General features: G+C 31.2%; 2 protein-coding genes across 5 annotated transcripts in view; one reads left to right on the top strand and one right to left on the bottom strand.

Annotated features, from left to right (window-relative positions):
- Positions 1–5,064, bottom strand: part of natalisin (neuropeptide natalisin) — a 68,314-nt gene extending 63,250 nt beyond the window's left edge. Inside the window, exon 1 of the mRNA XM_085956920.1 lies at positions 5,022–5,064. Within this exon, the coding sequence (XP_085813046.1) occupies positions 5,022–5,064 (43 nt within the window). The remainder of the gene's footprint in view (positions 1–5,021) is intronic.
- Positions 1–27,532, top strand: part of cv-c (RhoGTPase activating protein) — a 705,315-nt gene that overhangs the window by 240,289 nt on the left and 437,494 nt on the right. For all 4 annotated transcript variants that reach the window (XM_085957156.1, XM_085957154.1, XM_085957155.1 and 1 more), the window contains exon 4: positions 21,800–23,035. In XM_085957156.1, coding sequence (XP_085813282.1) covers positions 21,800–23,035 — 1,236 coding nt within the window. The remainder of the gene's footprint in view (positions 1–21,799; positions 23,036–27,532) is intronic.

The raw sequence follows: 27,532 nt of genomic DNA, 5'->3' as shown, positions 1-27,532 counted from the left end.
TACGTACCCACCTATTTTTTCTGTCTTTCTCTTGTACCTATATCGGTGGTTTTTATCATTGAGTATTTTTAATGCATTAATTAGCTCTTATAATATTATACGCCATCTACTTCCGGTACAAAAGCTCACGATCAATTAATTATTATACAGCCAAATGCATACGTACCTATACGTTACGTACAAATAGAGTTGGGTATTTCCGAAGAAAATCTCAATACTGAGATTCGGGATTTCCAGAAAAGTATTCTCGAGATATCGGGAAGTTCAAAAAAAACCTGTTAATAACCTAAAATCAGTTTAAAAACAGACAAATTCCAAAAAATATGATTTTTTTTATTTATGTAAGAAGTCAAACAAAATAGAAGTGGGAAAACAAAAATAATTCGAAACATTACTTATTAAAATATAATTGGCAACACAGACTGTCAATCGCTGCGTATGACAATCGAGTACGATTTTAAGACACAAAATTCCCTGATTCATTTTGAGTCGACGTTGGCTTAATTATATTAAATGCCCCGATCACTCTTTGAAAGTTTTGTGTTTTCTGTCCACTTTTTCATATAGAAAATCCTTTTTGTCAATTAATATTTGATAATAAAGAAATCCCGAATCCCGAGAAAAGATTCTCGAGATTGTGATTTCCCGAAATGTTAAAAATTTAAATTCTCGAGATTCGGGATGGAAAATCTCGAAAATTTCTCGAGAATTCCCGTCGGGAAATTCCCGAAACCCAACTCTACGTACACATGAGTTTCATCCAGTGCAAAGATCCAATGAGTTGGGAAAATAATTTTAGATATTTTATAGATAAAAGAATACTTTTTATTTATTATTTATAGACAGGGGAGGGGTTATTAAACTTAAAAAAAAACTAACATCACCATCTGTAATATGTATGCATAATTCAACAAAAAGAATTAAGTATGACTGAAAAAGTGTGCACTATTTTTGTAGGATCGCCAATAGCATACCTAAAAATGATGGTTTAACTGGATTTTTAAAATTAACCAGAACCATCTGAAATATGTATTCTTAGTTCAATGAAAACAAATAAATATGACTGAAAAAATTTAGTGTGCATTATTTATGTCGAATCTTAACAGCCTACCTTCACCCTTCGCCACTGGTGGCGTGTCATGAAGATAGTTAAAACCCACATTGGATTATGTTACCGATAACTATTTTCATTGAGGTGAGAATGATGTTTATGTGTGTATAAACATTTAGGTAGATAGCTTCTTTTTTTACAATTTAGTATTAATGATTTGATCGAAAAAAAAATCGCATAGGTACAACAATTTAATTGCGTAGTTCGTGTTTTGACCGTCAAATATAAAAAAGATGTTAGACTTTTAGACATCAATATGTAGGTAATTAAAGGAACAAATTGTTGAGTCGTCCGATTCGATATAAGAGTAATAAAATGCTTTCAGGCTAGGTGTAAATTAGTCTATTTCTGTTTTATAGCATAAATTAAGTTTTATTAATGCGGAAGCCGTAATTTCACTGCAGATCTATATACTCGTGGATTCGTTTTCGTTCACTAACATAAAACTGAGCAGAAGCATAAATCCAATTGATTTATTAATTGCACTGGCGATTCCATAGTAGAACTTCATTATCAATCGATTTCATTGATTTACTATGGGATTATAAATATGTTATATTTAATTAAAGTAGGTATGCTAGTGACAATAGTGGAGGTAGCTGTAGACTGTCAAGATTCGACGTGCATAGTGCACACTAAACTTAGCCAGCCATTCTTTTTTGTTTTTATTGAACTAAAAATTAATTTGCAGATTTTGCTGGTTGGTTTTTAAAGTTTATTTAAACCAAACCATAATTAATAGTTCATGCATGTTATGTTATGATCCGACAACAATAGTGCAACACTTTTTCAGTCATACTTATTTGTTTTCGTTAAATTAAGAATATATACTACTACAGTTGGTGTTGGTTAGTTTTTTTTAATTCATTAAGCCCTGCCTGGACTAAACCATAATATATTGCAAACGATAAAAAATATTCTTCTATCTATAAAATATATAAAATGATGTAATTATGGTTTAATGGCATAATTTCAGATATTTTATAGATTAACGAATATTTTTTTACTATTATGGCTTGAATCAGGCAGTGTTTCATTGAATTTTAAAAACTAACAAACACTATCTGCACATTTCTTAGTTCAATAAAAACAAATACGTTTGATTGACAAAGCTTAGTGTGCACTATTCATATCGGATCTTAACAGTCTACATCCACCATTCGCTACTACAATTTATTCCAATAAACCCATCGTGGGTTTTGGCTGGTTCCAGAAATGCTTACATTCCCCTATATCCACCCCAAGGTCACTCCACCGCCTTAGCCTCAGAGACAGTGGCGGGTTTAGAGACTTGGACTGATTGATTTTTAGGCTTCCCACAATAACACGAACGTCTTGAATTTGTAATTTGTAAACTGAACTATATTTTATTATATGAATTTGAATAAAATAAAATAAAATAGCAACCATAGGTACATTACAACTACCAGCGATCCAAATGTTATCGAAGGTGACGTATTATAGTAATTTTTTTTTTGTGTGGTTATATTAATATGGGCCCTTTTGATGTTAGGAGCAGGGGTTTTGTTTTGGGTCAATTTTTGAGAAATATATATATTATTTTATGATTTTAGTATAAATAGATGATTGTATGACTGGCTTTAATAATTGCTACGAAGTGCCTTTTTAAATCTCGACTGCGTTGTCTCCATAGAAGAGAATCGCGCCGCTGGTCAGTGATGGTGCATCTCTGTCCACACAATTCAACCGCCCTAGTCTAGGTTTCACGACCCTACGTTTTTCGATCAATTGAATAGGTCTTGGGTCGTTTTTGTATCTTCATTCGTTGAAACATAGCCTGATCAAGGAAGTCACCTCACGTTCGCATGTGGGAGCATACATCCGATGGTTGTTAAAGACCATTCTCAATTTTTCCTTTCTAATAATATGAATGAAAATGTTTTATCGCAAATTTCTACTATTTTCCAATACTGTAGTATGTGGTCTGCGTACTTTACACTACAAACAATCATGGCTTACTTACTTGCAATACAAATAACAATGTATTGATATACTTACGTAATTCACAAGTTTTTCCTTATCAGAAAACACTCAATGATTATTATTATTAGAGTCAAATAAATACAATCTAAAAAATCTAATAAAAATTGTACGGACAGGAAAACAAAAAAACGAAAATACAGTATGTATAATATTTTTAATATTTACCTATAGATAAGTGTCTGCCCGTGATTCAGAAGCATTTTTGTTCTTTTTGAATATTTCCACTATATTTTCACACTATATTTATTTTTTTAATTGCCTGTCTGCCTGTTTGTTCAGTCATTACTAAAACTACTTTATAAATATTGATGAAACTTGCACAGAGACTATATTGTTGGTATCAATTAAGTGATTTCATCTCGATAACTCAAAAGGTTCCGAAGTTTCAATATAAAACTTCTCGAAAATCACACACTCGCACCAATTTATCACGGTTATGTAACGTGGTCAGATAGCAGTGGTGGAGTGGTGAGGTGACGTGCGGGTAGAGGGGCGCACGTCTAAATCCAACCGTTGTTTATCTCATTGATAAAAAAAACAAATCGAACCACTATGTTTATTTATTCTGTACATGTGTATTTTCGTATACTTACCTCGGTTCAAGTAGAAAAAGAGTCGTTAGAACGATTATATTTTCAATTTTTGTTATACGGTGTTGAGACCTAAACTTTTAGATTAATCCGGTAGGAATAGAATAATTGATTGTTGTTCAAAGTGTGGTACTGGCGGACAATGCGCCGAATTTCATAGACGGTCAGGCGTACATATAATATCTATCCTGGAAGAGCTCGGCATCTGAGATCTGAGCAGTCTGGAGAAAAGAGTGATCCTTAAAGAAAGCGACTGATGCAACAAGATCAGCGTCACGCGAATGATATCGAAGACAATCGCTAGTAACATATTATACTCGTATGATTGTATTTGATAAATTAATTATTTTTAGCTCCTTAGATATAAATAGTTTTTTTGATGAAAGAACTTTTAGATAACACATTGTTTGTGTACTGTATATAACTACATACCTTACAAGTTTACAAAGATAAAATAATATATCAATATAATTTTTATTTTGTTTATTCTTTTATATTATATTATAGAAAAACATAATATGTAAACGTTATTCGTTAAAGCATACTTTTTATTTCCGTTTTATGTGTTCCGCAATAAAACAAAGATCAACTATTAATAAAGGTCAAAATATTGTCTCATATGAAATAACATTTATGTATTTTATGACATTTTTACAAGCTCAATGATTAGACATTAATATCTGTTTTATATTGCTGAACAATAAGATATTTATGCTCTTAATTAAAACGTGTATAGTAAAACACCTACTATCTAATAATATGTAGGTACTATGTTTTTGTTCATTCACTCACTTGTAAGACGGCAGGGTGTCGGACGACGGAATAATTGAGATATGCATTAACAAGCACAGTCACAGTATCGAGGGTAGTTTATCATATTTATGTATTGAGGTATAATAATTGTTACAATAGATTAGCCGTCTAAACGGTCAAAATTGTGTATCTTGCTCTAAAAGTTAAGACGGGACGTCAGTAAACGGCAAATAATTTTCAACTATAGGTGCGACGAAATTTTGGACTCGCTGGCAATCGGAGAGCGAACTTCGAGCTGTGAACACGTCAATTTGTTTCGTGATGGCGACGGGGGTATTAATTCTTAAATCGTGTAAAGATGCCTAAAAAACGTTACCCATTTACTTGAAAAAGAAAACATGTCAATGAATATATTATTATTGTTACTAATAGAACAATAAACAGAACATTAAATGGACGCATGTTGGATTTATATGACAAATTATGTTTCGTTCGACACGCGTCATTTGCACAATCCGCTCATCGCCTAGCCAGGATCTTACCTTATCAGGTCCGATCATTACCGATCAGGTGCACGGCATCAGATTCTCCGTTACTTTCGACCATATTTTGACCATGAAGAAGATGATTAGTATTTTTGTAAACTTTTATAAACACGCTTTGCCCGGTTAGACATATAAAACGATCTCAACTGCTAGATCGTCTTAAATCAAATCCGCTGGAAAAATTGCAACTCTCTTCCGTGCGCATAGGCGACACCATGCCGGGACAGTGACGTCATGCGGTTAGCCAAAACGAATAAAAAATCAGTTTCTGCTATTCTACCTGCATAACTTGTTGAGTGAAATTTGTTACACGACAAACAGGTGTTTTTTTATCAAAAATGTTATATACATTAAGTTACATGTGTTTTTTGAATAACAACAAAATAGACGTGTCGCAGTCGAAAAGAGTTTAATGTGCGACAGGGCTTATAGTTGCTGTGTACCAGCTCTGCTTTAGTGGAAGGATATTCGAAAGCCACGGCAGTGGGTAGAGGAAAGTTTTCCGCTTATAATCCGTATGCTGGAATTTAGCTCCGTGTCTATATTGCCGGCATGTGCATTATGGCTCCAAATTGGGGCACAGTATTTGGCCACCGAGTAAACTAGGGCAAGCGAGGCAGTGCGAAGGATGTGTAGGTCACACCCCCATGTGGTTCCTTCTATTTATTTTTTCAAATAATGTTTCTTTTTGTTAAATGACATCATTATAATAATTAGTGAACAACAGAATTACCATTATTTTGTCTAAGGAGAACTACTCACTTTTCAAGACCTGACCTATGATATATTAAATAACTAAATCATAGTAGAAATTACGTACGCACCAACCAAGGCAGTTTAACTGGCATACACATGAAGATCACCCCTCATGAGTTACGTCTCGTTATACGTTTATTCATTTTGCCAGAGGAGGTATAAAAAGAAAGCAAGCTTATTACAAATAATTACAAGATAAAAACAACTTTTTATATACCACGTTTTTAAATTTTCTGTTGAATCATATAAACTTGACAATTCTATGTATTAATAATTTAGGACAAATAAGGCAATTGTCAACAAATTTTTTTTTTCTATTTTGCAATAAACAAACAAATATAGAATACTGAAATGTCATTTTGATTTCCATAGTAACGCACGTATATATTAATAATTTAGATGCCAGGACCACCCCCTTAGGAACCAATAATAGTGGATTGGATTACGGATTTCTTCGATTACAACGTTTTTCTTAGCTCGTATTCTTATTTTTCCGGTGGTTCTTTGTCCGGTACAAATCTTGCAGTCGATTTTTAACTAACTTCCCGACTAGCTAGACATTTGAAATTTTTAGAATGTATCAGAACACGATGCCAATGCATTTTTTATATACTTTTAGCCGTCTTTAAGTAGAATTGACTTCATTTTCAGTTAATTCTGTTTTGTATGAAAAGTTATTTCGACATCATTATTGGTTGCTAGGGGGTCTGGGGTCCTAGCAACTAAATTATAAATATATACGTGCGTTACTATGAAAATCAATATGACATTTCAGTATTATTTCTATCAAGTACAATTTTTTTGATCGTTTAAGCTAGTCAAGTCAAGTTTATATGATTCAACAGAAAAATTAAAAACGTTGTACTTACATAAAAAGTTCTTTTTATCTTGTAATTATTTTATTTTTGTATATCGCGCGGACGAAATCGTGATTTTTCGCTGGTCATTAATATGGACGAGAGGAATTTAGATAAATGAATCTAACTAAATACGTGTCGCAAAAATAGTCGCAATATCAAACTTAGTATAGTAGCAAAAATAAATGAAACTTATATTGAATCCAATAGTGTCATTATCTATCAATTGCACGAATGCGTTTATAATATTATCTTTTCTGCACAGCTACAAATTAATTAAACATGACAAGTAACGTGTACCTACGTACCTCCTATTATAATGAATATTTAATGTTGAATTATTGACAGGTGAGCTAGGCAATTAATAAGTTAATAAATATGTGGTAAAGTATTTATTTAATTTAAAAAAAATGTTTCAGAATAAAAATATTTGTAATTTTAAAATGTCTTATTTTTAATCGTCCGTTTAAAATACTACTAATAATAATCGTTACAATGCAGTTATTAATATAGTAATATTATATAGATAGGTTAAAAATGTTATCCGTATTAAATGTTTGACACAGATCAAAAAATATGACGTTATTGCTTAAAAATATATGTCAGAAATATTTATTATTAATTATTGTTGGTTTTATTTAATACACCTAAAATCTCGATAATTTTAAATGCTATTTTAATCATTAACTCATTTGAATCTATATTATAATACTAATTTAGGAATATAGGTGCAAAATGCTGCAATTTTCACTGCTTTTATACATTATTTGCAATCTTAAAAAATACTTTTGGGTGAGAAGTAACCCATATTTTACCACGTTTTTCTTAGCTCGTATTCTTGTTTCTCCGGTGGTTGTTTAACCAGTAAAAATCTTGCAATCAATTTTTAACTAACTTCTCGTCTAGATAGACATTTGAATCTTTTAGAATATATCAGAACACGATGCCAATGCATTCTTTTAATACTTTTAGCCATCTTTAAGTAGAATTGAATTCATTTTCAGTTAATTCTGTTTTGTATGAAAAGTTATTTCGGAAGAAATTCGTAATCCAATCCACTATTATTGGTCGCCAAGGGGGTGGTCCTAGCAACTAAATTATTATTATATACGTGCGTTACTATGGAAATCAAATATTTGTTTGTTTGTAAATAAAAAATGATTTGTTGCAAAAAATAGCAAAATAGCAAAAAAATGATTTGTTGACAATTGTCTTATTTGTCCTAAATTATTATTAGATTGAATTGCCAAGTTTATATGATTCAACAGAAAATTTGAAAACGTCGTATTTAAAAAGTTCTTTTTATCTTGTAATTATTTTGTATTATTTATTACCTTCATGACGTGTGTAAATATATTTTTTTTTGTAAATTGACCATACATTTTTTGCATAATGAATTGAACCACCGACTTAGGTATTTTTCTTGAGGATAATTATTAAGTCATAATGATAATGCTGAAAGTGAAGAGGCGACGTTGGACCTGGCTCGGCCACGTGCTGCGGATGCCAGAAGAGAATTTCAACCTGGCTTGCCTGTTCTTCAAGCCGACCGGATTCCGGCGTCCTGGAAGGCCGCTAAATATAATCTACAGAGTGTATACGGCGGAGCTACGTTTGCTGGTTTGACCTGGAAAGAAGCAAGAAGACTGGCGAGCGACAGGGATTCTTGGAGGCGCCGCGTGGTGTCCATATGCTCCAGTTAAGGGGCGGATATGGCAAAAGAAGAAGAATGATAATGCAGCTAATTAAATATTTTTTTAAACTCCGTCAATAAACGGCTATCGTCGTTGTATTAATTCATGGTAATAATCATTAAATACAAACATTAATAAACATGATATGGCGGGTGATATTTCGAGCTGTTCTATTATTAGTCAAGTATTTGAAAAATCTTCCATATAATCATAATTTAATGGTTCAAGAAAAATATCACCAATAGTAAAATATAACAATATATTAGTAACTTCGCAAAGTTTTTTTGTAGTTTTCATTAATTTTTTTAATGACAAATGTAATTTTAATGCGTCTTATCATCTATTAAAAGTTTGTCTATTAAATTGAACATATAGATTAAAATAAAGCTATTTCAGATAAAATGAACATTGTTTACCGTTTTTTTCCTTCTCAATGATATTAACATAAGTAACACACCTTTTTGGACGCACGCTGTGATCTTTTCAGAGCAAAATTTGTACTGAGAAAATGAATTGAAAAAAAAACCTCTGAATGATAGGAAGTTATGATGTCATAATGGCCCACTGTGAAATGCCCACGTATGCTGTTTGTACGGACAAAAAATATTTTGTATTGACACATTGTATTCATTTTGAATCTGCATTCTTTGACTCGATTCAATAAATCTGTTTACTGTTTGTACTCGACTCCTGTAAATAATTATCTCATTAAATGCTATAATTATTTTGTTATCTTGTATCAAAACTGGCTTAATATTATTAAAATACTTGGTACATACATTTTTTAGCTGATTTTATTATTATCTGAAGTGTCTCAAGGATATCCTACGTTAGCGCTTACTATAATTCGCTTTTCATTTATAAAAAAACATGAATGGATAGTTAGCAAAAATGCAGTCACATTTTGAATGGGATCCTTACTATCATCTAAGCCTAAACGAAATTATTTCCACAAAAATATAGAAAATAAAATAATTGTCCATATTATACAATACAAGCTCATATCGTAGTAATAATTAGAAATATTTCACAAAACCTGTGTGTTCCTGTAGTAAAATCTCAATATTTTGAAAGAATAAATTGAGGATAATAATATGACCAATGATTGACTCACAGAACAGATAATAAATAGAATACCGATAGGCTATATTTAATACGCCACATCTTGATGCAGGGTTTAGAATGTGTGAGTGTCCTACGAAAATGAAGCACGCATTATGCACGTGCAATAGTGTGTGTAATACACCAACATTAAATGAGCGTAAATGCATAAACCGAGAGCAGTTTTTAGTATTCGACGTAAAACGTATTCTTAACACGTGTGTAAGTTTAACCCGGATTCTTCCTTACTCGAGTCGGTTACCTGCTTCGCCTTACCCGTTATGTATTTCAGTTCCCATTATTTCTGAGTTCCCTGGATTGACTATTTAAAATTAGATAATGGGTGTATATTTAATGTAGGTACACGTTGTAATTTACGGGATATAAGCCTATAGACATGCGATTTTTTGCAATTGACGCTGGCGTACTCAGATAATTGGCCGTAAGGACACGTTCACAGGATCACTCAAAAAAATATTCACGTACCTACTCACCGTGATAGAGAAGAAAAATATTAATTAGTTAAAAAAAGAGCATTATAAAACACTGTGTAGGTATTTACCACTTTGTTTACGCCTAATAATACTGATTGGGAGTGTTTCCTAAGAGAATTTTGTATAATTCGAGTATACAGCTAATTCAATGAGTTACACTACTAGATTTTTATTTTTAGTCATTTCTGAATAATGCAGAAACCATAAAGTAAACAAATAAATTAATCAAAAATAAAATCAATATAACTAGGATAAAAGTCATCAACAATATGCGAATTTTATTTTTATATATTTCAATAGACAATGCACATTTTGTTTTTATATGTACCTATATTTGATCCAGAGCAAGGTTCCAATGAGTTGAATGATTGGCTGAGAATCATTGTATAATAACAGATTAATAAGATAGCCGGTCCCCATAAGACTTTGAAGCCACCGTTCATTGATGATAGTCGAGCCATAACATTCAAGAAACATAAAGCCCGTCTGAATATTCTCAAATATTACCAATATTGAATGCGCATTTTGTTTATGTAACAAACTATTAGACGTAACTATTGGAAATAGCATATTCTTTAATACGTGTTAATATGTTGCCTTTTAAAGTGTACAACATCCATTTTGCGAAAGCCCATATTGTTATGTTTTTGAAAAATGGTATTTTATGAGGTTTAATGCAGTGATTAAAAATTAAAAACAAAAATCACGAACAAGTTCAATGGATTGGTGATTACCGTTTGACCACTTTTCATTCTAGACAGCACATCATCAAGAAGTATCTTGGGATGGTGAATCCATTAATTATCGTTGCACATTGTTTTGCTAATTAAGTTGTTTTGCAAAGTTAACGCAATACTGAATCGCATTCTGCGGCCGTGGCAGTCTACGTTGGCCCGACCAGTCTTCGCCATATACGATCCGCTGTCCACAGCAGTCTTATCGAGATATAAAATATATTATTCGGATCGAAAAAATGCGCTCGAACGATCGTAAAAATATCCGTGCCAAGGTTGGCCACCAATGCCTTCTATGGCTGGTATCAGTACACGAAGGGATGCGATCTAAGAAAGAAACTTTGTAGCCAGATTGTTTACATCTAATTTGTACATATTATTACATTTCGCCGTATCACAGTTCAATGTAAGCTTTTGAGGTCAGAAAATCACGCGTTGTTCGTGGAGCAGCAGACAGTAATGTTCCAATATTATTTGATTCAATAGGAACATTATTTAGATATCAATTCTTATCAAATACCTGATAATAACGCTAACAATATTATTATTTATATAAATATACACGATATGATTCTATTTCTAATTCTTCTAATCTAGCCACATATTTTCTTCTCTCTTTCCTTTTTATTCTAGTGGTTTTTATTAAGTATTTTATTGTAAGTTTAGACATGAATTTGATCGCAATGCTATACGGCCATCGGTTTCCAATAAAACAGATCAAGTTGAACTATGATAAGGCCAACTGCATAGTGCAATTTTCCAGATACGAGCCAAATTGTATAGTAGGTACATAATATAGGTAATAAATACAATTCGATAATAAAAGAAGATTCACAATAAATAATTAAAATGGTGAGTAGCAATACCTTGTAAGTAGTTAATTTTTTGTCAGCCTAATCTTTACTGCAAGGAGATTCCAAGACGGTGTTAACAAAACCGTGATATAATTTTTGATTCGCTATGTTTATTTTTTCAACCTTGCCGAAGACGCAACTTTATGTCAATACCGACTAAAGACAGCTAGAAAATAAGTAACTAGTATGCCAGGATTTGTAACTAAACGAGCTGCTATCAGAAAACAGAAAACTCTGTTAGCACCAAGTTCATGATATATGAAAGACGCCAGTGTACTGTTATACGACCTTCAGTTTATCGGAAAAGCTACGACAAGCGTCTGCGATTCTGAATATCGCTTATTTGAGAAAATACTCTTCTTGCGTGTTCTTCTAGTTCAATTTAATACATTTTATTGGTTATATTGCTACAATATTTTTAATATCTATTATGAAAGTATTAAATGATATTAATAATACAACATTATATTTTAGAGAGCCTAAGTAAATATAATATTAGAAGAGCTTTGTATCAAGTTACAGTCACCTGCAAGAGATACGTTCTCCAACTCTTCGGACACATTCTTAGTGATCCTGGCAGCTTAAAGAATTGAGAAAAGTGATCAATTATGGTGTCAAAATGAAAATGTCACTAAGGCGTCAGGCTTCCAGATAGAACGACATCGTCAATAAAACGACTGAAATAACATGATTAGATTGTTGATAACGCCTCACCATCATACTGATCACTGAATTACAAGATAAAAAGAACTTTTTATATACCACGTTTTTAAATTTTCTGTTGAATCATATAAACTTGACAACTCTATGTATTAATAATTTAGCACAAATAAGGCAATTATTGTCAACAAATCATTTTTTTGCTATTTTGCAACAAACAAACAAACAAATATATAATACTGAAATGTCATTTTGATTTCCATAGTAACGCACGTATATATTAATAATTTAGTTGCTAGGACCACCCCCTTAGCAACCAATAATAGTGGATTGGATTACGGATTTCTTCCGGAATAACTTTTCATACAAAACAGAATTAACTGAAAATTAATTCAATTCTACTTAAAGATGGCTAAAAGTATTAAAAGAATTCATTGGCATTGTGTTCTGATATATTCTAAAAGTTTCAAATGTCTAACTAGTCGGGAAGTTAGTTAAAAATCGATTGCAAGATTTGTACTGGATGAACAACCACAGGACAAACAATAATAAGAGCTAAGAAAAATGTGGTCAAATATCAAGTTAAAAACAATTCACAGAAAATATATTATAATGCAAAAACATTAATATATTATAATATGTAAGTACCATGGTCGATCATTGATAGTAATACATTTAGTTGAGCAGGCATTTAAGCGACGGGTGGTCTTCACTCACTATATCATTTTAAATTCGAGTGCGCAGCTTTTTCTCAACTTTAAAGTGGGTTTATCAATATGTATTTGATCGTTTATGAATGCAGTAAGTTATATAAAAAACGTCTGTATATGACATTATCCTTTACATAGTTTATGATTGCAATGTAGGTATACAATTATTGCACTCAAAATAATATGATTAATGACGAATGATATTTCGCGATATTACGAATAAATTAATTGGGTTAATTGCAGGGGGGCGATTGTAAATGTAAAATAAATTAAATATACACCTTGATAGAAAAAAATATTATTATCGAATGTCTTTTAACTGGAAATTAATATAAAAATAACTAATTCTACTAACTTAGTAAGTAATATGTCAAAAAATAATATTTTTTATGTTTCTTTTACACAAGAATTTATTACACTAACTAAGAACGTACTAATAATACGTTGGTTAAACCTTGTGTGTAAAAGTGTAATGATTTTAAGTATTTCTGTTGACTTTTGAACAATGACTATAAGTACAATTTTAGATATTGCTCATTAATTGTCATATTATTTTAGAAAAATATTTTCTCGTAAATTATTAAAAAATGTGTACTTACTAATGTACATATAATTGCTTTATTCTATACAAAAAATAAGTACCTATTGTAAGTTTGTTATAATACTAAAACAAGCGACAAATTATTGTATTTGAAATATTATTATGTAATGATATATAAATTGACCCGAAGTATTCTCATTATATATGTGTACAGTTTATTTCTTTATTTAGAAAAAAAAGTTATATGACATAACAGCGATTGGCCGCGCCATAATATTATACAGTTTAAGTACAGAGTATGCAGTTGTAGACAAATAATTAATATTTAAATACTAATCATAATAAACATTGTAGTAGTACTACTTCACCCTGTCACGCCCCAGTGTTGGGGTATATGTCAAGCATAAGGTCGCGCCACTTCCATCGATCCATCGCCACGTCTTGCGCCTCCCGCCATGTGAGACCAGCATTTTATAATAAATATGAAACTATATAACAAAGAGTAAATAAGTAATTTTTAATTACTTATACTTATTTAAAATATCCTCAATAATTAAGTAATTTAAAAAAATATATTATATGGCTATAGAGTCAAAAAAATTGGTTCAAAAAGAAAAATACCACAAAAAAACAAAATCACAGAATTATTCATATAACAAGCCAGAGTCACAGTGGAACCAGCAAGGAACCAATCTACGCAATTACCTCCAGTTTGACCTGGTGTATATCTGAATCACCTCCATGGAAGGCATACATGCTGCTCATGACTACGACGTTTACCATGGTCTGAATCTCACCACTTCTTGGAAGGGATTCTTTCAAGCCTTACTTATGAATAATATAAGCACACCTGGAATGCTCACACTGGATTTAGTTCACACAGTCTAAAGTCATAAAACTCGTTCTCTATGTTGATATCAAATACATAGGTTAACCGTACGATATACAGCATCATGAAACATTACATCCGTCTTGCGATGGGATAGCATGGAAAGGAGTTACGTGTGATATTGGTGGGAAGGGGGTATGGAAATTAATACTTGCCTGTAAATAAATGGATTGTAAACAAACCTACTGAGGAGTAGAAAGAAATGGAAAAAAAATGTTCGTGTTTATTATTATGAATAAAAAATGGGATAATCTTAATAATTTTAATCACAACTCGTCAAAGAATATTTCGTCAAATGATATTTTTGTAAGAAAATATCATGTAACAAAATTACGTAGAAAAACATTGTAGGTGAATGATAAATGCTTCTATGAATTTACTTGTTGCCAATGTGGGCAGGGAACATTAGTCAATAATCTTCTTGCCTTTTAAAAATGCAGGCGAATGTATATTACAATATATTACTTTTATTTCACATTCTGTCAAGGCCAGTGATTTCAAGTTTAATCAGAAATAATAATCGCATTGTATTGTTATTTAAACATCAATTTTATAATAAATATTATAATTCTAAAGTCTATAATAAATTGCCATAATTTAGAACAGCCGATGCTATTTTCAATTTATCCTAATCTCTAAGCCGATAAGCCCGCCAATTTTGGATGAAATATTTTTTTAATTGAAGTATAAAAATAGTTCTAACGATCTTTAAAATGTTTTTTTGTCATTCATGAATATACCCATGCTTTTTTTATAATTTAATATATTCGTTTTCTTTTTCTCTTCAGCGTGATTTAGCCAAATTATTCTGTTGTCCTACTGACTTATGTCTTTATATTATTGTTCTTCTACTTACTACTAAGGGTATGTAATTTCTATCCAGTGTAGTAATTGAATACAGTGAAAAAATATCGTCTAAAACCATGATACACCTTTAAATAAAGCAGTATTTATTCAGAATGGAATTTTCATTAGACATCTCTTCGAAGGCATGGTAATTCAAATCGATTTTTAAAAAACGTACTCCCGCTTTTCTGCCATATCTGTATGGCTCCTAGCTCAGATCCTCTTGATATGACAGGATCAACGGAGTTTTTGCGACTAACAGAATCAAGTGTGTTTGGTTTTCAATTTAATTTTCAGTTCAAAGTTCAAATATTTTTATAATGACTGCATAAGAGTGTATTATATAATTATAATATAAAATTGGTAGCGAAGAATTGGAGACTGAGAATAGTGGAATGAGCTATGGGGAGACTTTATTCCAGCATCGGATCGATCTCAGCTGATAATGATGATATGAACATTGTGTGTACGTATAGATTGTTGTTTATAACAAGCACTGTCTTCGACAATCCATCGGTGACAACTGCAGGAATATAAAATTCTCATTGAATCCTACGCAAATAATATAATGACATGTAGGTAACACATGCGTTATTCATTTAGTTAGGTTTGGCATTCTCAGCTGTTTAACGGACGTAGGTATATATTTAATAAAGTAACTGCTTATTAAAATATGACATACTTTTATAATTTCATTCAAATATAGACACGGATAGCCAAAGAGTTTTTGGACACAATATAAATAGATTGCAGTCGACATTAGATAAATAGTATTATAGACAGTAAAATCTGTAAAAGTATTTTCGAAAAACCGATAAAATTGGGAGTTGTTTGGTTTTCTAATAGTTTATAAATAAATAAATTGAGTTAGTTATATAAACACCATAATAACCAGAATCCAATAAGTATGCAAGGAAATGATTTGAAGAACTTATAAGCCTAATATAAAAAAAATAACTAACCGAAGAATATCAGGCGTTTTGAATAATATTTTTTATATACCTATCTCAAATTGATAAGATTATCCAGGTAACCAGTATGAATAGTAGCAGATTTAATGAGTCCGAGCCGGATCGTAGTGCAAATTGGGGGCTCCAGATAGAAAAAAAATATGTACATATTACAAATATCGTAGTAGATTTTTAGGTTTCCACCGTGTGTCCTTCTTCCTTCTTTACTCGACGTTTCTGTCTCGTTGCAGAGGCCATTATCAAGAGATGCTTTTATTATGTTTTATGATGAAACCTATCATCTCTAAACATATTATCATCTCTTGATAATGGCCTCTGCAACGAGCCCGAAATGTCGAGTAAAGAAGGAAGAAGGACACACAGTGGAAACTCAAAAATCTACGATAAAATACAACCGTGAAAGCCTCAAACATTATATAACATATTACAAAGCCTACCTAACTAATGCGGGTATTCATGCTATGTTATGGGTAAACGTAGTTACTGTAAAAATGTAAGTTTAAAGGAACGATAAATTGAATGTTGCCCAAGAGTTTTAATTTTCATTCAAAACATCTAATTAAATAAAATTAAATTTTAAAAATTTGTCACAAAATTAATTTTAATAACCACAATAAAATAGTATATTTAAATTCTTGTTATTATTTTACTCCATGTATATAATATAATATGGTACGTCTCGTACCTTATGTTATACAGTCTGAAAGGACTGAAAAAGATGTCAGCGAAGACATTTTCAATTTATGTTGAAAATGCGGCATCTTAGATTTCCACCACAATTTACTACGTATCCAAAACGTAATGTTAATTGCACGTACAATAACTAGATGGCAGCTCATTTTCGATATCGACGTTTCCAAGCATTCAACAATAATATTAATAAACAATGTTTGTGTTTGCAGTAACGTCAGATATAATTATGCAAAAAATCTACTATTATTTAACTGTAATATCAATCATAAAAAATGGATATGTTAAACCTTCTTATAGAATGATTTACAGAAATATAACAATATACTTACCTAAGTAGGTATTAATTACTTCGGTAACAATATCTTCACCATCTTTCCCAATTTTTGTTTTGTAACTACTACATAGAGATTTCACTAAAAAAAAAATAGGGGTTGTAATAATATAATAAGTATTTTTCAATAATACGTAGTACGTATCTAGAACAATTAATGTAACTTGTTCTAGTTACCGATTAAATACTATTACATGTTAATTAAAATATATTCCAATATGTAGTACTTATTTCGCATAATTTAAATTTAATAATGCGCAGGACCCATTCAATCCGCTTCAATGTGACATTCTCAAAGAATGATACACTTTTGACGGTGTCTTATTGAAATGGACGCAACCGGGTCTAGTCGTTATTAAATTAACTGGCTCAAGTATTACAAAATAAATAGTGGTTTATTTTAATAGATAATGTCTTTCTACAAATAATCGACAATAAAAATTATTGAAAGCATTATAATAACGGAAACATGTTATCATTTTCCATACAGTAGCATTATTAACTAATTTTAAATTGATTAAAATTAAATTCAATATAAAGTTCAACATAATAATTAAATAATGATCAATTTGTTATTAACAGTTTCTCTTTTCTGGTCGATATTATTATTATTATTATTGTATTTAAACATTTACTTTTTTACAATGTCTTTCCATCAACATTCGATTTTCTATTATTTTTCTAATAATTCGATTGTTTACTACCCCTTTCACAACCCTTGCGTTGACATTAATATTGAGAATTCTTAAATACTTTTAATCAACGCTAACAGTCTCCACGGAAACTACAAGCTATGGAAACCATTTTCAAGGCTATGCTGTTAATTAATTAAACCTCTGGAACCCGTGAATCTTGTTTTGCGTTCTCAAAGAGAAGACAATTCGCCGAGAATTTCGTGGAGTTCACCACGGATTCTTAAACTTTCGCTTACCCACAAACCCATTTTTACAAGACTTAAATATTACAATCGAGTAAATTAATACTTAATTAATTAAAGTATTCCGAGACTCGCTTTCTACATTTATCAATATTTCTTTAGAACCTACAAAATTTACGAGTCTCACCGTTTATGAATTACAATAGGCCTCTCTTTGACAATCAAAAGTCATATTTCCTAGAGTAAATATTCCACTTTGTGATATCTACTACCTTGTGTAGACTCTGTTACCCGGAATGCTTCCGGTTATGTAAAGAATAGGTAAACATGTCATGTAAACTTTGTAAACATATTGACAATGCTATTTAAAATGATCCGGAACCTTTTGTTAGCCGTTATGATGATGGATGTAAATATTATCTCAGTGACAAGTAAAGTCACGTAAAACCCTTTTTTAAATAAATTTGTAATAAAAATATCTATAATTCCAATCGAAATATATATAATTACAATGATTTCCGTGTCCAGAAAATTGTACGCATTTATTTCACCGTATTGTTCATCGTGAGATGTTGTATTGAAAATCGATGGCCATATAGCATTGAGAAAAAATTCATGTCTAATTAAACCATATAAAAAATACGTAATAAAAACCACAGTAATACAAATAAATACTTGGTATTAAGTAAATTATAAATATAATCGTTTCGAATATATGTATATCAAATTTCACATAATTCAAAAGTAGCTTAGCAAATATCAATTTTTCTTATTAAATACCTATTTGATTATAATGACAGCGTATTATCAAATAATTGATAGCAATCAATATCAAATTAATGTTCTTATTGAATCTAATAAAATTGGAAAATTATTGTCACGAACAACGCGTCATTTTTATTTAAATGCTATATGGCCATCTCTTTCCGGTGAACTGTCGCACAGAGAAATGTATCTACAATTCACACGTAACCTTTGATTTTATGCAATTTTACCGCATTAGCATAGTATTAAATTTATATAAAAATATTTCTATCTACAACACAATCCTATCATACCATATTAGTATTGTGATGAGTTGGGATTTCCAGTATTACATAGCCATATATATTATATAATTATTGATATGTTTAAGTACTAGGATTTGTTTATTGATTGTCTAAAAAATATTATTTTTGAAGATTATTGTTTATGTCATTCATTGATATAACTGAAATTGTTTGTTGCCAATGTCAGCCAAAATCTCTAATTATTGGTCGATGAGGAGTCGTGTCTAGGGCTGTCATATCGAATGAAAAGGGATCGATACCTGGAATCGGTATCGAACGAAAAGATTGTAATACTCGCAATCAAATGTTGCTCGTCCGCGAGGTATTCCTTTCTGAAACAGAGGGAGAATTTGGTCGCTACCCCTACGTTAGTTTAATATTGTACGGTCCACCAAAGGCCCACTATATAGTCAGGCCGTGACACGAACCTATAACCTTCTATGGCAGTGATAGTTATTGCTGATAGTTCGAATGTAATATGGTAAACTGTAGAAAGTGATGATTGTTGCATATTGAAATAAATGGTAATAGTTTGAAAGAAGTATTCAATCGAAAATATTCATTTATTGCGAATAGACATTGTATTTGAAGAGAATAACTAGTGCTACCATCGTAATTCGTAATTCAGTGTCACGGCCTGAATATCGCATCGCGTCTTTGTCTTATGGCAAGTAGCTTTATGTATTTAAGTATATTAAAATAAATGACCGCAGTTTATAAGCTTCGTTTTCCCCCATCGCGCGGATATTTCATAACATAACACCTGATCCGAAGCGAATTCGTTTTGAACGACAAGTGTTGCTCCTTAATTGGCAATTAATTTTCAGCCGATGGTTGTCGAGACACGTTCCGTGGGTTTCCATTGTTTCAATAGCGTTGGCAACCGCTCAGAAGTTTGTATTTCCAATCTTCCAGTTCCCCTGTTGTTTATCTCAATCAACGACGATATAATAATAATATTGACTTACGTAACTTAATATTATATATACATAGTATTCTGTTATGTATTGTGGCGCATTGGCCAATAGTTGTAATGCCATAATAATCTTTTTAATAAATATACCTATATACATATTTATTGTATTTATATTTCTTTAGTAATCTCTTCTTACAATTAAAATTCAATAAATTTAAAACGAAAGTGGTATCAGTTTTAGATTTATTACTATCGTGCTATACATGGATATACATACATACACCAAGGTGGCCAAATGGATGGCGAAAAATAAATTAATTGATGACAGTAAAAACCTTTTCCATATTGCCACAAATTAAAAATCATAGGTCATCGTCAATTATGTTCACTTCCTCTAATCTCAATAGTATATTGTTAAATTTGTATATTTTGATTGTATAATAATATGTAATTTTTCGTACGAGAAACATTAAGTAGTATGTCTCCGCTCGGTTGTTTTTGTAATTTATTTTTTTGAGCCCCCAATATGTTGAAAGTAAAGTCTTTAAGTATTTTGTTTTTAAGGGTACCCAACCTTTCTGAGGTTGAGAGATACTTTTTTATCTAATTTTCATGGCGATCGACTTATAATAAGAATCTTATAAGATTATTTTTTGTTTTATTTCCACATAGTTAAAAATATTCGTTTTAAAAGGCGAAATATCTACAAAAATTTTATTTTTTGTATTTTTAATTTTTTATAGCAAGCAAGGAAGATTAAAACAATTTTTCATGCAGTTTTTCATTAATTCAAACATGTTTATTAGTATGTATAATTAGTGAAATATTTGACATTGTTGATTAAAATAAAATATTGAATTGGCAATCTTCAAATAATTCGGCTTATAATTACTTGTTGCAAAACGCAAACAGTTATCAATGTGACCATCCGTCAAATGTGTTCGATATTACGAATATATAAATTTCATATGAGAAAATGATGATTCACATAAATAATATTATGTACTTCTAAAACATGATAAATTTATAAGATAGACTTCCTTTAAATATGAGTATTTTTCTGGATTCAGTACTTTCCATACATACGTATATCAAAATATTTCAATTGTGTCAGCGTAACGTCATTTTACAATAATTCAATCAATAATTGAAATCCCGCACACCCATTGGATAAATCATTACGATGGTTTGAGTCAGACCTTGGCTATTATTGTCATTCATATTTAAGGGTGAAACTGCAAATGTTATGAACCTCGTTAAAATCAGAAATTCTTTTGTTAAAAATCCAATATATTTTCTTCTACTATGGTGATAAAATCTTTGTAATTATAGTGTTTCGTATACAGAACAAGACCGTAAAACAGAATAAAACTTATTTCTAAAAGCAGTCGTTCAAATATAGTTTATCAATAGAACACGTGTTGTGGATTAGAAAATTTTAAATATTGAATTCATATCATAATTGGCATTGTCTAAATTTTACTTCGCGATAGACCGGTTGAAAACCCACTGATTTATAAAAATTGGGCATATTCAAAAACTATATTGTTGATTTAAAGTTTCCTATTCTATAGGTAGATTTGTTGTAGATACACGTTTGATTATATTATATTGCATTTTATTTCTTTAATATGTAGTTGTATTGTTTATGAAAATCATTGTTCCTTGTGTATGTTTAAATCATAAATATGGGGCTTAACTAAATGTTGCTACTTTGTAGCATTGTATAACGTTAAGATATTAATATGTTCATTAAAAAATATTCGAATTTATTGTCACTTATCTGTCAAATATTAAACAAGCTGTTTGTTCTTTTTTCGCAGGAGGAGATAGGAGAAGTTTTTGACAGATGGAATGAAGACACTCCGACAAATATCAATAACGATGCACGAATTAAACAAGATACAATCACCACAAACGGATATCGCACCAAGTATAATTCAGACTCCAGTATCAGTAAATACGCAACGATTAATGGAGATAGTAACAAAATACAATCTAGTCAACATACTTGTGAAGTTATAAATAATAAAAATGCTTTAATTGAAAAATACAGTAACGGAAATCACAAAGGCTCTTCACCTAATAAAATTGACAGAAATTTCAAAGTCAACGCTGCTAAATATAGAAAGTTCAGTTCTAAAGCTGCGCTTAGAGATGATGATTTTTCTGATAAATTTTTATTAGAGTTTAATGAAATAGTCGCAAAAAAACTTTTGAGCCTTTCGCTTAAAGAATCACCTGACAAAATGCCTTACGAGAATATTGAAGTCGATGACTCGGAGTCCGATCATGATTACGATGACGTCTTTGCATCTGACGAAGACGAATCAAACTTTCGCAACTCACGAGTCTCAAGATCCAAATCACTTGAAGATTCAACTTCTTTTAAGCCCAAACCGAATGAATCAAATGGACGAGTCAGTAATGCAGTTACAGAAAAACGGAGTCAAGGCCTTTTTGGCAACTCTTCGGCAAAAACAAATATAAAAAGCTTTCTCAGAAAAAGTAAAGAAAGAGTTCCTTCCTTGTCAAGTAAATCTCCTGGAGAAGCTGTCCTTGTAAGCGTGGGAACATTGCCCGATACAGATTTAGTTGATTCTATTGCAGCAAAGTTCGAAACACAGAAAATTAGTGAACCTGAGTATGCACCAGTAACCAACAAAGAACCACTCTTGACAAAGCGAAAGTTTTTAATAACTAAATCGTTAACTAACTCTCCACAATTGTTGCACAAAAGTAATCAAAAATTGAATGCGACAAATAACAATAACGATGATGAAATAAAGTATCTAACGAATCCAGATATTGTTAAAGGGATCTCTCAATTAAGAAAAAGTCAAAGAGATCTTACTCATAATGGAGAATATACTCGTGATCATGGGAGGGGTGATAGGATTTATGAGAATATATCTCGAAATGGTGGTCATGACAGAGAATTTGATGAGGTGGATTTTCGAAATAAGTCACGATCGCCGCATGATACGCTGCAGGAGAATTTTCCTCAAGTTTTGTTCAGGCGCGGTACCCAACATGAGGAAAGCCCAATGTGTATAAAGGTAAGAATGAATTACACTTTTTACAGCACGTTTTCATTCACAATCTATATTATTATGGTACTTCCGATTTTTTTTTATTTATTTATTTATTTAGAAAAGAGTATTACGGCATTACAGCGATTGGCCAATGCGCCATAATACATAATAAATACAAATAATTATATAAAATATCTTAATTACAAATAACAACTAATATAACAAGAAAGTAGAAAAGACAGCATGTGTAAGTATTAAAGAAACATAATAATATATACAATTATAAATTTAACCTATTTAATACGTCCACAAACATTATATAGTTAATAAAAAACAAATCAACCTTTATGGTGCAATCAAATAAACTAATTGCACGACACACAGCATCATGAAACATAACATCTGTCCTGCGACGAGGTATCTTGAAGACCGTGGAGCTACGAGTGGTATTGGTGGAAACATGAAAATTAATATTTGCCAGTATATACGGATTGTAAATGAACCCACGAAGAAGTAAAAAGAAATGCTTTAAAAGAACAATCACTCTTCGGGTAGACAGGGATTGCATTGATAGCATACCCAGAAGAAAACGAGTCGGGAAATTCATTTTATTATCATTATCATAAGGAAAGAACCCGTATGTTCTTAAGTAGAGAAATCTAAGAAATCTATTGTGGACTCGATCCAACTTAATTGTGTGGATGGACCTATTAGGACTCCAAATAATGCTAGCATATTCAAGAATACTCAACACAAATGATACGTATAATATACGTAGCACTCGGACGTTTTCGAATGATTTTGAAACCCTCATAACAAAACCAAGCATTTTGCTAGAGCTAGTACTGATGTTAAGAATATGCTGATTGAAAGTGAACTTTGCATCATACAATACACCCATATCTTTTATCTCCGTTACCCTACTCAATATTATACCGTGGAGTTTCTAGTCATCACTGTTTCGCATAGAGAATATACCTGACGAATAAATAATTCGTTTGAAAGATATAAATAATTATTTTTTCCAAAATTTCGTTTAGTTATCAAATGTTTAGGGGCTATATAGCCAGCCATATCAAACGAAATATCAAAAGTTCGCTTCGAAGTATTGAAGAAATAAAAGCTGTAATCCTTTGTTTTTTATACACACTATGTATTATCTTAATAATACTAACCATTCTATGTACGTAGGTAATTATTTAATTTTTTGATTTATAAATTTGATCATTTGTATAACTTTTATTCCGCACTAATATTATCAGATGCCTCAATCGAGCTGCTGAGCTCTGAACTCAGAGGCAGGACGTTGACTTCTTGTTTCGTTTTTTAATTCACTAAATTTAAAATATAATTGCGAATATTATAAGGAATTACAAAAACATGACTAAACCAATCGAAAATGAAAGCATTTCAATGGGTGTTTTTTTCCAAAACGTAAATAAAGATAAGAAAGAGACTGCGATTAGTTAGGATTTAGTAGACGAAAAGTTATGATCCAACAAACCATACTATTAATTATACGAGGGTGGGTCAATAAGTCCTTAGAAAAGCCGACAGGTGGCGCGACTAGTACTGTAAGCGGTTTGTTTTCATGCAGCGGCACTACCGATTCAGTATGCTGCGAAGTTTCAATCAGATTGGTCGGGTTGTTGTGTGTTTCTCGTACATTTAAAAAAAAATTTTGCTTGTGGAAAATGGAAAAATGGAAAATGGAGAAAATTGAGTTTAGAGCTGTTATTAAACATTTTAATATAAAAGGGTTAACAGCAAAGGAAATAAAAAATGAGTTGGATTTAGTTCACGGCATATCTGCTCCTTCACTTGCAACTATTTATAACTGGTTAAATGAATTTAAACGTGGTCGTACATCAACAAAGGATGAACCACGCTCAGGACGTCCTGTAGAGGTGACTACACCAGAAATGATCAATAAAATCCACGATATGGTGTTAAGTGACCGAAGATTAAAGTTGAGTGAGATAATTGAGGTTACAGGGATCTCAAAAGGTAGCGTCATTTCTATTTTACATGACAAATTGGGCATGAAAAATATTTCTGCAAGATGGGTGCCGCGTTTGCTCACAGTCGACAATAAACGCAATAGGGTGGTGGCCTCTAAAGCCCTGTTGTCGCTCATGCAACGCAATCCGGATGAATTTTTTCGTCGCTTTGTGACTGTAGATGAAACATGGATACACCACTATACTCCCGAGACGAAAGAACAGTCAAAGCAGTGGATTGCGAAGGCAAACCATGTCCAAAGAAGGCGAAAACCGTAAAATCAGCTGGTAAGGTTATGGCTACTGTATTTTGGGATGCACGTGAAATTATTTAAGTTGACTATTTGGAAAAAGGAAAAACAATAACAGGGGATTATTATGCATCTTTATTGGACCAGCTAAAAAACAAAATTGAAGAAAAACGGCCTCATTTAAACAGGAAAAAAATCCTCTTTCATCAGGACAATGCCCGTGTTCACACATGTTTACGATCAATGGCTAAAATTGAAGAATTGAAGTTCGAATTGGTCGACCACCCACCGTATTCGCCAGATTTAGCCCCCAGTGACTTTTTCCTTTTCCCAAACTTAAAAAAATTGCTAAGTGGACAACGTTTTTTTTCAAATGAAGAAGTCATCGATCGGACAAATGCTTATTATGAGGACCTTCCGAAAACTTATTTTTCTGACGGTTTAAAAAAAATTGAGAAACGTCTAACCAAGTGTATTGAGCTCCAAGGAGATTATGTTGAGAAATAAAAAAAAAATACAAAAATAAAAACTGTTTTAATCCTTTTTTCTAAGGAATTATTGACCCACCCTCGTAATATCGTGCTTTTTTACATTTTTGTGCGTTTGTCTCGCCTGGGTATTAAGGTGTGGGATTAGTGGAATAATACGAGTACATTTTTTTTGTTTCTCAGCGTATTATTAAAATTTTCTTATTTAAATAAATTATTTAATTAAAAGGGGCAAATTCTTCTGCTTTTTTTAATAAGAATCAATCATTAAATGAACTGGGTCGGTAGGCAATAAGTCTGCAAGGAAAATTGAAGTATATTCTTGGGTTTTCACCGTGTCTCCTTCTTCCTTCTTTACTCGACGTTTCGGGCTCGTTGCAGAGGCCATTATCAAGAGATATCACATCTCTTGATAATGGCCTCTGCAACGAGCCCGAAACGTCGAGTAAAGAAGGAAGAAGGAGACACGGTGAAAACCCAAGAATATACTACGATAAAAAACAACCGTGAAAGCCTCAAACATTATAGGAAAATTGAACGCTGTGCGTTATGTAGGTAATATTTAAATTTGCTTAAATGTTTAAAACTAACATAATGCAGTGAGCACCAACCCAAAGTCTATATCATAATCTTACGTTGCATCAGTTTTTTTAAAATATATATTAAAAATTACTAGTCGAAAATATTTTTCTATGTAAATTTAAGCTGTTTGCCGTAATATTTATTCTAAAATAATCTAGTAGTGAAGTTAGTACTTATTAATTTAAATCAAAAATTATTTATAAATACAACATACATTATCTATAATCCAACGGCGAACAAAACATATAGCTATCAAATACACGATAAAATATATTGTATATATTTTAAAGTATTTTACTAAATTTAATATTATCGGGTTTGAATATTAAAAAATAGATTAAAGTCCAGCGTCTTTGATTCACCAAACGTCACTCTGACGAGTCTTGCAAATTCCTCCGCAAGACTAAGAAAGTAGTCCCTGAAATATGATATTATTTTGAAGTGTATCAAAAAACCAAATAGTTACCTCTATTATTAATAGATAATAATATTACGATGTAGTAGATATAAAAAAACAGACAGTTCTCCGTTTAATGTTGTCTATTACTCTATAGTAAATAACGTTTTTTCGATAAAATATAAGATTGTAATAAAAAACATATTTAATTTATATTCATAGAAATATTCTGTTGAAAGAATCGTATTATTTTGTTTCAAAGATATTTTGTTACGAAAAATAGTTTCTTAAAACCTGCAATTTTTTATGTTTCCCTTAAGTTTTATAACTAAAATTTAATTTACCATCAATTTAAAAAAAAATATAGTATTGTAATTTTGTAACAATAGTTTTACAAATGGTTAACAGTATCTCCTGTTCTTCAGCAGAACAATGAACAGTGTAAGATGGTGATAGTCGACATATCAACTACCAAATTATCCTAAATGAACTATAAAACAATAATAGTACTTGAGCTATACTTCTTCCATAAATAATGTTATTAAAACAAATCCACAAATAATGTGACTACAACTGTAGTGGAAATGATTGTAGGAGATATTTGAACAGCCTTTATTTGTTATATATGTAAGATTATTTTTAGGAAACCATTCGTTCAAATTATATTTAGGAAAAAAAGAAAAACATTGCAAAGATTTATTAACTGATCCAAGATGAAGGATAAAGAGGTTTAAAGTTCAAATAAAGACGAAATTCAAATTCAAAATGTGGATGTTTTTTCTTCTTAAAACCGATATCTCCAT

Source organism: Rhyacophila brunnea, unplaced genomic scaffold (assembly GCF_057557595.1).
Source record: "Rhyacophila brunnea isolate RB1 unplaced genomic scaffold, BYU_Rbru_1.0 scaffold_6, whole genome shotgun sequence".
NCBI classification, from domain to species: Eukaryota; Metazoa; Arthropoda; class Insecta; order Trichoptera; family Rhyacophilidae; genus Rhyacophila; species Rhyacophila brunnea.
This window is presented reverse-complemented; position numbering and strand designations above follow the sequence as displayed.